The 15062-nt window shown below is 35.6% G+C and overlaps 1 protein-coding gene across 1 annotated transcript; it reads right to left on the minus strand.

Annotated features, from left to right (window-relative positions):
* Window positions 1-8353: 8353 nt before the first annotated feature.
* On the minus strand, window positions 8354-9292 carry LOC127685580 (olfactory receptor 5W2-like). The gene has a single exon (XM_052182886.1). The coding sequence runs from the start codon at window positions 9287-9289 to the stop codon at window positions 8354-8356; it is 936 nt and encodes a 311-aa protein (XP_052038846.1). The 5' UTR covers window positions 9290-9292.
* Between the last annotated feature and the right edge of the window lie 5770 nt (window positions 9293-15062).

The raw sequence follows: 15062 nt of genomic DNA on the forward strand, positions 1-15062 counted from the left end.
CATACTTCATTTATACACTGTTGGGAGGTAAATGTAATTACATAAACAACGAGCAAAGCATTGCAAAATTTTCTGGCTAGTGACTTACTTCAAGATGGATTCTTTTATATCTTAATTTGCTTGGTTTTTCTTAGTCCCAGCCACTAAGAAGGAAGAGAGTTTAGAAAATTGCCAAGTGAGATTTATGGCTTTTGAATTGGGGTGTTCCAGAGAGCCCCAGGAGGTATTTCTCACTTCAGTCTGTAAAACTTTGTTTTATAGAGTTTACTGGGGCCACTGCAGCACCTAGTGGAACATGCTCCCCTGTGGCATGGTGGGGCATCTTTTGGGTGTATTCCAAGTGTGGTATAGCTGGGCCTTCAGGAAGATCTATTTTCAGTTTTCTGAGGAACTTCCAGATTGATTTCCAGAGTGGTTGTAACAGTTTGCAATTCCACAAGCAATGATGGAGTGTTCCTCTTTTTCCACATCTGCTCCAACATTTGTCGTCACCTGAGGTTTTGATCTTAGCCATTCTAATTAGTGTAAGGTGGACTCTCAGGCTTGATTTGATTTGCATTTCTCTAATCACTAAGGACTTTGAACATTTTTTAGGTGCTTTCCAGGCACTTGAGAATCCTCAATTGTGAAATCTTGGTTTAGTTCTATACCCCATTATTGATTGGGTTGTTTGAATTTTTTATGTGATTAGCTTCTTGATTTTTTTTTAATAAATTTTGGATATTAGCCCTCTATCAGATGTGGGGTTAGTGAAGAGTTTTTCCCATTCTACAGATTGCCGATTTGTCTTATTGTCTACATCCTTTGCCTTACAGAGATCCCATTTATCATTTCTTTCTTTCTTTCTTTTTTTTAACTCAGCAATTAAAAACAATGAATTCATGAAATTTTTAGGCAAATTGTTGGATATGGAAAATATCATCCTAAGTGAGGTAACCCAGTCACAAAATAATACACCTGGAATGCAATCTCTGATAAGTGGATATTAATTTGTGCAGAAGCTCTGAATACCCAAGGCACAATTAGCATAATAAATGACTCCCATGAAAAAGTAAGGAGAGGGTCCTGATCCTGGAAAGGCTTGATCTAGTATTGGAGGGGAGTACCAGGACAGAGAAAAAGGAGAGAGGTGATTGGAAAATGGTGGAGAGAAGAAGGTTTATGGGGCATATGGGGAGCGGGGGAACTGGGAAAGGGGAAATCATTTGGAATGTAAACAAAGATTATAGAAAATAAAAATATATCATAAAAAGATAAAAAATAAAGAAGAGATGTTGGAGTTTGAAAAAAAAATTTTGATCATAGAGGATGAGCCATTGGAGTTCTCTTTAGGAAGTTTCCCATGTGCCAATGAATTCAAGGCTCTTTCCCACTTTCTCTTCCATTAGATTCATTGTATCTGGTTTTATGTTGATGTCCTTGATCCACTTGGACTTGAGCTTTGTGCAAGATAACAAATACTGGTATATTTCTATTTTTCTACATACAGATAACAGCTATACCAGCACCATTTTTTGAAGATGTTTTCTTTTTTCCATTGTATACTTTTGGCTTCTTTGTCAAAGATCAAAGATGTCTGTAAGTGTGTGGTTTTATTTCTGGGTCTTCAGTTCTATTCCATTGATTAGTGTGTCTGTTTCTGTACCAATACCATGCAGTTTTTATCACTATTTCTCTGTAGTAAAGCTTGAGGTCAGGGATGGTGATTTCCCCCAGCCATTCTTTTATTGTTAAGAATTGGCTTTGCTATTCTGAACTTTTTGCCTTTTCAGATGACCTTGAGAATTGCTCTTTCCATGTCTATGAAGAATTGTTTTGGGATTTTGATGGGGATTGCATTGAATCTATAGATTTCCTTTGGTAGGATGGCCATTTTTACTATGTTAGTTCTGCCAGTCCATAAATAAGGGATATCTCTCCATTTTCTGACATCTTCTTAAATTTCTTTCTTGAGAGACTTGAGGTTATTGTCATACAGATCTTTCACTTGTTTGGTTAAAGTTACCACAAAATATTTTATAATATTTGTGGAGCAGGTAAACTATTTAAGCAGGCCTATATTGTACAAGGAAATAGAAGAAGTCATTAAAAACCTCCCATAAAAAAAATGCCCAGGGCTAGATGGATTTAGTACAGAATTCTACCAGACCTTCAAAGAAGACCTGTTGCCAATTTTCCTCAAACTATTCCTTAAAATTGTAACCCGCCCCGCGGGTCAGTTATTCCAGGGTTCCGAAGGGGTGCTACCTGAGGGTCAAAAGGGGGGAGAGAAGGAGGGAGGCCAAGCACCAAGAATGACAAGCCAATCTGGGTTGTGTCAAAGTCTCTCTTAATGTTCTGGGGTACACAGGTTTTAAGGCTTTCAGGAGGGGCGTACCCCAAGGCAAGGACAAAGAAAGGAAGGGCAATCTAGCAGTTTAGCAGGAAGAGATAAGGGTCCTCCGGTGGAGACAACAGGTGTTTGCACAGGGAGCCTGCCGCAGTTATCTCAGGACTTCCTTCCACCGCAATTACCGGAGTCAGCAGGTGATGATGCAGGCAGGATCATTCTGTAGTTATTTTCGAGACAATGGCTAAACCAATGCCCACGGGAAAGGCTCTAGTTGATTGTTCTTATATTTTAGCAGCCACCACCTTAGGGCCATGAGTAAGCAATAGTCCGAATAGCTCAGGATGGCTTCCCACATAAAATAGAGAGAAAAGGCACAAAGGAACACTACCTAGCTCATTCTATGAAGTTGTAATTACTCTGATACCTAAATCACACAAGCGCCTAACCAAAAAAGAGAACTTTATACTAATCTCACTTATGATTATTGTTGTAAAAATACACAATAAAATTCTTGCAAACAAAATCTAAGAACACACCAAAACTATCATTCATCATGATCAAGTAGGCCTCATCCCAGGGATGTAAGATTGGATTGATGTATGAAAATCCATTAATGCAATCCACTATATAAGCAAACTCAAAAAACATCTCATGATCATCTCCTTAGATGTAGAAAAAGTATTTGACAAAATATAACACGCTTTCATGTTAAAAGTATTGGAGACATCAGAAATTCAAAGCCTATACCTAAACACAATAAAAGCAATTTACTACAAACAAATAGCCAATTTCAAATTAACTGGAGACATACTTGAAGCAATCTCACTCAAATTGGGGACAAGTCAAGGATGCCCACTCTTCCCATATCTATTCAATATAGTATTCAATGTGCTAGCTAGAAAAATAAGACAAAAAAAGATCAAGGGGTTACAAATTGGCAAAGAAGAAATAAAGGTCTCACTATTTGCAGATAATATGATACTATACATAAGCGACCCCAAAAATTCTACCAGAGAACTTCTCTCGCTGATAAACAATGCCAGCAAAGTAGCTGGATATAAAATTAACTCAAATAAATCAGTAGCCTTACTTTATACAAATGTCAAACAGGCTGAGAAAGAAATCAGGGAAATAACTCCCTTCATAATAGCCACAAATAATATACCATGTATTTTATCATATACAACCACATTCTTTCAGTAAACTATCTACTTTCCTCCCACTTCTGACATTATATTCTTTCCTTTTCCAATTTTTGATAGAACATCAAGCCACCATCAACTATATCTCTGCTGCTAGTTCTAGAAACTCCTCAGTCTATGCCAGATGTTGAATAACTTAATCTTGTATAAACAACCACATTGTTGTGAGTTAACAATGGAAAGGATTTTGTCACTCCCACAAGATATTGTTTTGTCTATGTCTACCCCTAAAGTCCAATTCCAAACTCTTTTACCTTTTCATAATATTCCCTGAGATTTGAAGGACTGGGTATAATATAGAGGTGCTATTTATTGTAAATAATTAGGATGCACAGATTTCTATCTATTCATGCAATGAGTATATATTTTACTAAAATTAAAAATTTGTTGTTTTACAAAATTAAAACAACTGATATGGATAAATTTGGCTATACGTACATTTTTTCTAGACTTTTATAAAATCTTAAATAATATATAAGAGCAATAATGTTTTTGTGATAACTTTTAGTCTTTACTTCTTTGAGGGAAATGAAAAGAATGCTAAATATTTTATTTGATGGTAGAAAACATCTTAGTGTGAGACCTCAGAAACATATTAGTGTTGATTAAAGTCTCAATGGAGAAACAACTCATAAGAATGTTGATTTTGGTTTAAACCACTAAAATCGAGGGATGTCTAGAATATTAGCAAGCTTGATTTGGACAGATTGGATAGTGGTATCTCCAAGTACACAGGTCATGGAGACCTTGTTTTTTTCAACTGTTAAATCCATTGATAGATTCATCCTTCAGTTAATAGACTGTGTAGAGCACGTAATCCTTCTGGGATGTGGTCCTTGGTCCATAGAAATTGGTGACTGGGAATTATCTCTAACATAAATTTCTTGCTTTGCCACTTAGCTAAACTCTCTCAGCTACTTATCGGCCATGAAAACTTGCCTAATCTTTTTAATTCTGCTTAATAAAAAATTATAAAATGGTGGGCAAAATAATTCATCCTCTCTGATGTCATTCTTGCTGCTTTCATTGTCATATTAACAAAAAGCTGTTGTGTTAAAACCACACTTAAACTTGAAAGAAGAGATATTTCATCCATTTTGAAATATTTTCAGAATGGGAAAATTTAAACACAGAGCTGTGGAGCATGTAGTCTCAGTTCCCTCAGCTTCTATAATGAAAATGACGAGTGTATTGTCTAATATGTATAGACATTATCAATATTTTCTTAAAAGCTCAATAAGTGTTTCAATTGTTAAGAGAAACAAATTTAAGTTTAGATTGAAAATTAAAAATTTTAATGAGAGATACCAATGTGTGATCTTTTCTTTTTTTGGAAATAAATATATAGTTCATTAATTTTTATACAAAATGTTGTGTGTGTCTTTTGAAACTTATAGCTTTCCTAGTATGTAATAAGTCTGAAATTGTTTGTGTATATGTAAATGCTTTTGTACACTCAAAATATTTATATGTGCATTAATGAGTGTGTGTGCATGTGTGTGTGTTTGTGTACTTGTGTAAAATACACTACTTCAAGGTAATTATGTTTTTACAGCTCCAATGATACAACTAAAGTGTTAGGGTTTCTTGCACTATTTATTTTTTACGGTCCCAATTTATGAAAGTGATATTTATTACGTATATTATGCTCTGTCTTTGAGACATTTTTAAATTCTAAAACCATTGAAGATTGAATTCTAAGAAATAAAATCAAATTCCTGTACAATTATAAAATTGCCATCTATATTTTTATGTTACATCAAAATGTTTGTCTAACTTTCAGAACTCAAGGTTTTCGGCATGTGTGTGTGTGTGTGTGTGTGTGTGTGTGTGAGAGAGAGAGAGAGAGAGAGAGAGAGAGAGAGAGAGAGAGAGAGAGAGAGTGTGTTTGTATACAAGAAAGTAGTTAATGCAAAACTCCAAACTAATCAAAGTGTTAAGAAAGAGTATCTGGTTTGTTCAGACATAATTGGGACATGTATATGACACCTGATTTTCCCAAACTTAGAGAACATCTTGGAAGAGATGGAAAACTGACTAGAGCTAGACATTGTGGGAAGAGAGGAACAGCATTATTTTCTGGATAGGAAAGGATACCATTAATTCACAGCACTAGTGGATGCCTGCATTCAATATTCCAGCAGAGAGAAAAGAGTTGTCCAGGAACTCGCAGAATGTGGTAACAGAATACTAATCATTGATATTGATTGAGGAAAAATAATCAGTTTCTGTGAAGTGTATGTCCTCTGGTCAGTCAATCATGATTCAGGCAATGACTACATACCCATGAATAGACAGGTGACGCAAATGGGACTTGATGTGCTCTGAAATGTAGAAGCAGATGGAAGTGAAGAGCTGATGGGAGGGCTAAGAGTGAAGTCAAGAAAAGTGCAGTTATATACACATGAGGAATTTGAAAAATTGCAAAGTAAATGTTGAAAATAGGAAAATAAAAAGTAAAATAGCATCTTTGGGAGGACTAATTTTTGTGAATATTTAACAAAGGTAAGAAATGGGAAGGGAGAATTGTTTGTGAATCATACAGAAGTTATTAATAAGCAATGACAATGGGAAGTAGGAGGAAAAGCTGAGGTAATAATTGGCGGAACTGACGTTTAATTATACTAGAACATAGAGGCTTGTAACCAGTGCTGTCAAAATGTCATTTAAAACTTTGACCAACTGGATTTATTTGACCATCACAGAGAATTAGTAATAAGAATTTTTATCATTATAGTGATAAATCTGACCAAATGGTTTGCTTATGCTACAATTACTTTCTGGAAAGAATGTGTGTTTCCAGATTTATTGTTTAAACATGCTACCACCAGAACATAAACAGATCTTCTATGGTGAATGTGGAAGAGAAGAACTATGACAGAAATGTGGACACAAAACATTGCAATTAAAAAAGATGGTAACATGGATTGGCATTTAAGTCATTTATATAATCTGACAAAGAATTTCCTGTGATCAAAATGTGACACCATGCCCAGGAGTTTACTTTTCAAGGATTTCAACACAATTACAGAGAAAATCTGCTTAGTCCAGATAATATATAGCATGTTGCATTCCCTGCATAAATTATCTGTGAAGTCTCTCTGTTTAGTTCTGATTGAGAACTATCTCATGATAGTAGATGTGAGCAATACAGGGTATCTTCTGAAGAACACTAAAGGCAGTGAAGGTCTCTAGCCTAAGAGAGAGTCCTTGTCTGATGTAAACATGACAGATATCAGGTCAGGGTACACAAACATTTTGGAGATGACACTAGATGCAGGGGATGAAGGTAAAACATTTGGTTTTCTCTTGATGAGCTTTATCGATAACTTGGTCTGTATTTTTCTTGTTATGCTTTTGCATTTGAATTTTAAAATTTATTCTGTAACTTTTATATTTGAAATATATAACAAATCTTCTATTTTACAGATGATAACAGCTAAGAGACTTTGGAATTTTTAAAGGCAGTGGGACTGTTAACACTAAAGGTTTCCTAGAAGATATTCCAGATGCATTTCATTATGAGATAGATGTGAGCACATGTGGAATATGGGAGGACTGTTCTGGTAAAATGTCTAGCAAGTCTCACTAGATTGAACAATTGATTACCAAAAAGAGTGATTATTTGCATAGCTAAAGGTCTTTTCCAACAGCAATGTGGTGGAATGGGTGCCAAACCATGACTTTGAGGTTATAACCAATCCCTAATTAGAATTCTGTTTGTTTCCTGCCTAATTTCACTCAGGAGACCAGCACTGCAGGTCTGAGCTACCACAGAGAGACTAAACAATCTGTATGTGTCTCTCTGTGTTTCATTATTTATGAGAAAACGAAATAAATCTCTTCTTAAAGTTATTTCTGTCTATGATTTTGGCAACCTCAATTGGGAAAAAGAAACAAGAGTATAGACATCTTGGTCTGAAGCAAATTTTATTTGAATACTATCTCAGAAAATCTGTTCAGTAGCTACCTTCTTAATTCTGTGATTTAATAGATCCAGCCAAGAAACTTTTCCTTTACACATTAGGGTTATGAGATTTGACCCCAAGTTTTTTTTTTTTTTCAGTTGTATCTTCAGACTAATGATGATTCATTTAAGAGTCCCTATAATCAATATCTATCATATCCACTGGACACACTTTTATTTTGCTACTATTACCTATTGAATAAAGCTTAACATGAATAAAATAAAATGAAAAGGCTCTGGAGTATAGATGTATACAAGCTTATATGTATACATATATATGCATATTTATGTATATATAAGTTTTTAGGATACATGACTGACATTCACAGGGTTCTGTATTTCATTTCCAGAGCTAAAGAATACAATAAAATATAAAAATAAATTCATTTTTCATAATTGAAATATCACAAAATTGTATTTATATATGTTTTTATTTTTACTGAAAATAGACTACATCTATTTTCATCTCTCATAGAATACATCCTGACCACACTCTGTCCACTCTCCTCAGCTCTTTCCCATCTCCCCATCTGCCAGATCCACTTAGATTTTGTTTCCTCTTCAGAATAGATCAGACCTTCAATAGAAAACATCCAAGTAGGACAAAACAAGATACAATAGGACAAGGAAAAATCCCTCATATCTAGGCTGGAGAAGGCAACCCAATAGGAAAAAGAGAGTTCCAAAACAAGGTAACAATGTCCACATTAACAGCCATAATGTATATGCAGAGGAAATTCTAGAAAATCATCCAGTGAAGATAGTGAAGTATGTCATATATATATATATATATATATATATATATATATATATATATATATATATATATATATATATATATATATAATACAATTATTTTAAACACATTTTACTTCTTATTCTTTGGAGTGCCTCTTTAACATCTTTGTTCCTCAAACTATAAATCAGAGGGTTCAGCATGGGGATTACAAGTGTATAAAAAAGGGAAGTCACTTTATCTTGATCTAGGGAGTAGGAAGAACTTGGCCGGAAATACATGAAAAGCATAGTTCCTTGAAAAATTGCAACAGCAGTCAAGTGTGATGTACAGGTAGAGAAAGCCTTTAATCTTCCAGCAGCAGAATTGATCTTCAAGACTGATGAGATGATGTAACAATAGGAGACAAGAACTCCTGAGATGGTGCTCAGTTCAATGAAACCAAAAACGGTGAATATGACTAACACATTGACCTGTGTATCTGAACAAGACAGTACTAACACTGGAGGAATATCACAGAAGAAATGATTAATCTCATTAGACCCACAAAAACATAAGTGAAATGTCAATGTTGTATGTATCAAAGCATCTACTAATGCCACAGAATAAACACCAGTCAATAATTGGAAGCACACATTCCTGGACATGTCTGCTGCATACAGTAGGGGGTTACTAATGGCCTTATATCGATCAAATGCCATGACTGCCAGCAGCACACACTCAGCATCTATAAATATACAGAAAGTGAAAAACTGCATAGCACAGCCAAGAAAAGAAATAGATGTGTTCTTGGACAGGAGGTCTACAAGCATCTTGGGACCAACTGCAGTGGAATAGCAAAGATCAGAGAAAGAGAGGTGGCTGAGAAAAAAATACATTGGTGTGTGAAGCTGTGGATCCATTCTGATCACAATGATCATTCCAAGATTTGTCAGCAGATTAGTGAGATAAACAACTAGAAACATCGTGAATAAAAACACTTTTACCTCAGGGTTATCGGTAATTCCCAAAAGGAGAAATTCTGTCAGTGAGGAGCAGTTCCCTGTATCCATGATTCTTTGGTTTTGGTCTAAAAATTTACAAAAAAATAACAATGCAATAATACACTAGTTTTAATTTTTACTGTACAAGTATAGAACAGTATTTAATTTAATTAAGCACATTATTTAATAATTAAATAAATTTTTATAAAGTCTGAAAACATTTAGAAAAAATGTATAAATCAGGACACTGAAGTTATAAAAGCAGAATAGGAAGTTCATAGTCTTTGTATCTAAATATTCATAAAATATTTGATCTGTATAGCTCTGATTGTTCTCTTTCACTTATTATTAAGCAGCAAATTTAAATATATAAAACATGTTTCCATATCTGATAGGCTATAGGTGATGTTAAACAATATAATAATAATAATAATAGAAAGTGCTATATGCTGAATAAGGTTCTCAATTGGTATAGGCTATTAGTCATTGCTTTTGCTTCAACAGTATTTGACATTAACAGATATCTGTGATTTAATATATAAAAAGAATTATGGTACTATGTCATTACAAGTATGAATGATCATTTACTGAAATGTCTGTCATTATTTTCCATTATATGCCACATCTAAATATCACTTACATGAGCACAAGTGGCAAAAATCAAATAAATAAGTAAAACAGAAGAGGAATTAGTTGTGACAGAAAACAGCAAACTTTTCTGCTGGTTATTGATTTCTAACTTGGCTTATTTTAAGTTTTATTATTTGTATGTTTTCATTATTTAAAACAAATTTTAAGTTTAAATATATTTTGGTCATATTCTTCTTTTCTCCAAGTCCTTCCAGATTCTCTCACAATCACAATCCAACAGACTTTAATATCTTTCTCAAAAAAAAACATACAAAACCTTACCAAAAAACCAAAATTCCAAAATCAAGAAAACAAAATAAAATATCCTTCCCTATGAAAAAGCAAAACAAAACACCAAAGTGAAACCAGGTAAAAGTAAAGCAAACAACCAGCAGTGTCCATTATCTGTTTGTCATTACTGAACATGTGGCCAGTCCTGAAGTGGTTGATAGACCCTGTATCACTCTATTCAGAAAACTGTTTTTTTCTCTCCCTATAACAGAAATTGACAATTGCAGTGCCCTATTTATTTTGTAGTCTTACTTTTGTGTATTTATCATAGGCAGCTGTTTATCCCATTGATTTATATGAGAACTAGAATGTGTGCTGTGAATGGCATATTTTTACAGCTTCAATGGTTTTTTTGTACAGAGCCATTTTGGGGTGTCATGCCATTGGTAGGAACTTGACATTAGCCAAGGACAAGGGCTTCAGGCAGGAATCTGATCTTAGGGCATAATAGGGAAGTGGGCTACAGAAGGAATTTTTATCCTAGGGTGGAGTGCTCTGAGTGTACTTGACATTGGTCAAGGTGAACTTCTCCTAACCTTTGTTGAGCAGGGAATCCCTTACTAGTCAGGATCCTGCTCCACCTAGTGTGGAGAAGCTCAGAGAGAGGTTAAGCTCATTGTTCCTCCAGGTCTACAAATTCCTGAATTAAGCAGGTGACCCACCCAGCTGTTTGAAGGACAGGCCACTTCCTCGGAACTCAGCCTGGAGTCTGGGGGGAGGGACTTACCCAAACTGTTAAAAGGTCTGACCACCATTAAAGTTGGGGCCTTGATTGGTAAACTATTGTCCTGGCCTCGTTCTTTTTACCCCTTCCCATCTATCCCTCAGCTTCTGTTCCAGCAACCCAGTTTGTAGTAGCTGCAGTCAGCTACGGAATACAACAGTTTTGTTTTTTTTTGTTTTTTGTTTTTTCATGTGGGTTTTGATGAGCAAATATCAGAACCTTTGCTATGGAATGACCAGAATTATTTGAATAAGTCTAGAACAAAATTTAAATTGGCACATGGTGACCACCTGACAATTAGTATGTTTTCCTACAGGAACAAATAACTTGCATTCTGCATTGATATAAAACCATGTTTTGCTCTTAAAATTCTCCCTACTAATGAATGTAGAGATATAACATTTGTTAAGGTTGAACGAAGATTATCACTGACCATTAAATAGAACTTGTTTTCTCTCTCTTTCTCTCTCTTTTTGTCTAATAACACGGGGTTAAACAATTTATTTACACATTAATCAGCTTGAGTTTGATTGATTTCAAAGAAAATTAAATGAAATGTATTTTGTTTGTATGCACTTCATTCAGAAACCTACCTGAGATGAGTGTCTTCTTGTGCTATTCTCTTGTACCTGAGCAATAGATAGATACATTTATTTCCACTAGAGACTGTTGGGACTTAACTCTCTTAAGGCTCTTTCTCTACTCTTTCTCTTAATCAAATGTAATTAATTAGATGTCTGAGTATAGCTTCCCTTATGAGTCAGGAAACCTTTACCAAAGCTCTACATTTTCACCTTTATTAGTGATTTCAACTTTAGTCTTGATTAATGACAGGCATTGAATAGATTACTTTTACCAATGTGCTTTATGGTTATCATGAGCTGATTTGATTTTACTAAAAGTAGAAATTTAAAAAATATGAAAATACTTTGATAATGTTCATATTAATTTGTGCTTAATCTTTTTTAAAAAAATATTTATTTTTAAATGATTTATTTCTTTATTATAAGTAAGTACACTATAGCTGTCTTTAGATACTACAGAAGATGGCATCAGATCTCGTTGCTCATGGTTGTAAGCCATCATATGGTTGCTGGGATTTGAACTCAGGACCTTCAGAAGAGCAGTCAGTGCTCTTAACCACTAAGCCATCTCTCCAGCCCTAAGATATTTATTATCTATCTATCTATCTATCTATCTATCTATCTATCTATCTATCTATCTATCTATCTATCTATCTATCTAATGTATGTGAGTACACTGTTGCTATCTTCAGACACACCAGAAGAGGGCATCCAATCTCATTACAGATGGTTGTGAGCCACCAGGTAGTTGCTGGGAATTGAACTTAGGACCTCTGGAAGAACAGTCAGTGCCCTTAACCACTTAGCCATCTCTGCAGCCATCTCTCCAGCCCTCATGTTTACTCTATTTCTTTAATTTTGGCTGTTTCTTCAATTTTGAGAAAATGTTCCTGACCAAATAAGAAGTATGAGAGTCTTATAAGATTTGTATTGTCTTTGTTTCAATTATTTCCCTATCTCATTATGTCTTTAAAATCTCTTTAGCAAGTAGTATATTTTTTGATCCCTGTTATCCTATACATGTTAATATGCATTCTTACAATCCCTTGAAGAGATACCTGTGTGAGTAGATGATCATTAAAAGTGTATGCAACATATGTTTATATAAGTGAGCTAACAGATGTTCAAAAAAACCCACAAATAGATACACATGAAGTTTGTTTTAACAAAAACCTGAAAAATTTAAAGGTCTGTTCATTTTTCATCTAAGCTCTGGTTGTTCTTATTTCAGAATTTTGATAATTCAGATATACTACAAGCAGTGTGCCTAAATTATTTCATTTTATTTTTAAGATAATGTGGTTAAAACTTCTCCATCAACTTTTTTCCTCTGAAGTCTCCCACACACATAAGACTGTTTTTTTCTATCTCTGACCTTTAAAATAATTAATTTAAGCTTTTTAGTTATTCACTTTTCATTTTGTTCACTGCCCTCCTCTAGGTCACTTCCTGTTGCTGTAAATCTCCAACCCAAATGTGCTCTGGCAAATAAAACACAACTTACTTAATATGAATACATTCTGTGTGCCTAGAATGGGCAGATCAAACACTACACTACCATCTTCCCCATCTATGAGCCCCTTATAACTTGTGGTTTTGGCCAGATGCTTCTGCTCTGCTTTTCTTCTGTCTCCTCCTCTATTGCACTCTCTCTCTCTCTCTCTCTCTCTCTCTCTCTCTCTCTCTCTCTCTCTCTCTCTCTCTCTCTCTCCTTCCCTCCCAAAATCTTCAGCTCCACCTTCCTGCCTTTCTTTGCCCTTCTTTATCTGCCCAATCACTAGCTCTGGGCTTTATTTATAGATTAAGGTGGGAAGAAGGTTTACAGGAAATCACCTGAGTGCTTACTCATTGCTTGTTTGAAGCCCCTCACAGGAGAATTAATATCAAATACGATTCACCCCAGGGCTATCAACAACCTCCTCCAAATATCCTTCCCTTCTCCTGTGAGCAGGTGGGTGCCCCTCACGGGGTATCCCCATCACCCTTTCATTTCAAGTCTATGCAATCCCTCTCCCTCTGAGAGCAGACAGGAAGCCCAGGTAGTAGAACATACCCCACGCACAGACAACAGCTTTTGGCATAGCTCCTGTTTCAGGTATTCAGGATGCCCCAAAACATCAAACATCATTATCTGCTACATAAGAGCAGGGAGGACTAGGTATATTCTGTGTATGTTCTTTGGCTGCTGGTTCAGACTCTGAGATCCCCACAGGGCCAGAATACTTGACTCTTATCGTTTTCCTGTGGAGTTCCTATTCATTTCAGGGCCACAAATCTTCTTCCTATTTGTCCATAGACTCTTCCCAATTCCATCCATTTTCTGTGGGTGTCTGTATCGGTCTGGATCAGCTGCTAGGTGGAGGAGCCTCTAACAGGACAGCATGCTCCTGTTTTCAGGCAAAACAGTGTCATTAATAGTGTTAAGGATTTGGTGCTAGCTCATGCTACAGGTCTCAAGTTGGGCGGGTTATTGTTTGGTCATTCCTTCAGTCTCTGCTCCCTCCCTCATGTCTGCATTACTTGAAGACAAGATAAATTTTGGGTTTAAAGTTTTATGGGTGGGTTGGTGTCACTATCGCTCTACTGGGGTTCGTGTATGTTAGATTCCACAGATTCAAATAAGCTAAACAAGTAGGAAGGTACAGGTGAGGAAGCTTGATTTTCACTTAGAAGGAGAAATAAAATATTCATAAGAGACAGGTGGTGGGGCTGGAAATATGGCTTAGCCAATAAGAGCATCGATTGCTCTTCTTGAGGTCCTGAGTTCAATTCCCAGCAACCACATAGTGGTTCACGACCATCTGAAATGGGATCTGTAATGCCCTCTTTTGGTGTGTCTGAAGACAGCAACAGTGTACTCACCTATATAAAATAATTAAATAAATTATTTAATTAATCTTTTTTTTAATTGAAAAAAATTTATTGATTATTTTATTTACATTTCCTTTTTTAATTTGATATATTTTTATTTACATTTCAAATGATTTCCCCCTTTTCTAGACCCCCCACTCCCCGAAAGTCCCATCAGGCCCCTTCCCTCCCCCTGTTTTCCCACCCAACCCATCCCACTTCCCTGTTCTGGTTTTGCCCTATACTGCTTCACTGAGTCTTTCCAGAACAAGGGGCCACTCCTCCGTTCTTCTTGTACCTCATTTGATATGTGGATTATGTTTTGGGTATTCCAGTTTTCTAGGTTAATATCCACTTATTAGTGAGTGCATACCATGATTCATCTTTTGAGTCTGGGTTACCTCACTTGGTATGATGTTCTCCAGCTCCATCCATTTGCCCTCTATCTGATGTAGGGTTGGTGAACATCTTTTCCCAATGAGTTGGTTGCCGATTTGTCCTTTTGATGGTGTCCTTTGCCTTACAGAAACTTTGTAATTTTATGAGGTCCCATTTATCAATTCTTGATCTTAGAGCATATACTATTGGTGATCTGTTCAGAAACTTTCCCCCTGAACCGATGGCCTCAAGGATCTTCCCTAGTTTCTTTCTATTAGCTTCAGAGTGTCTGGCTTTATGTGGAGGTCCTTGATCCATTTGCAGTTGATCTTAGTAAAAGGAGACAAGGATGGATCAATACCCATTTTTCTGCATGCTGACCTCC

The sequence above is a fragment of the Apodemus sylvaticus genome, chromosome 5, assembly GCF_947179515.1.
Source record: "Apodemus sylvaticus chromosome 5, mApoSyl1.1, whole genome shotgun sequence".
NCBI classification, from domain to species: Eukaryota; Metazoa; Chordata; class Mammalia; order Rodentia; family Muridae; genus Apodemus; species Apodemus sylvaticus.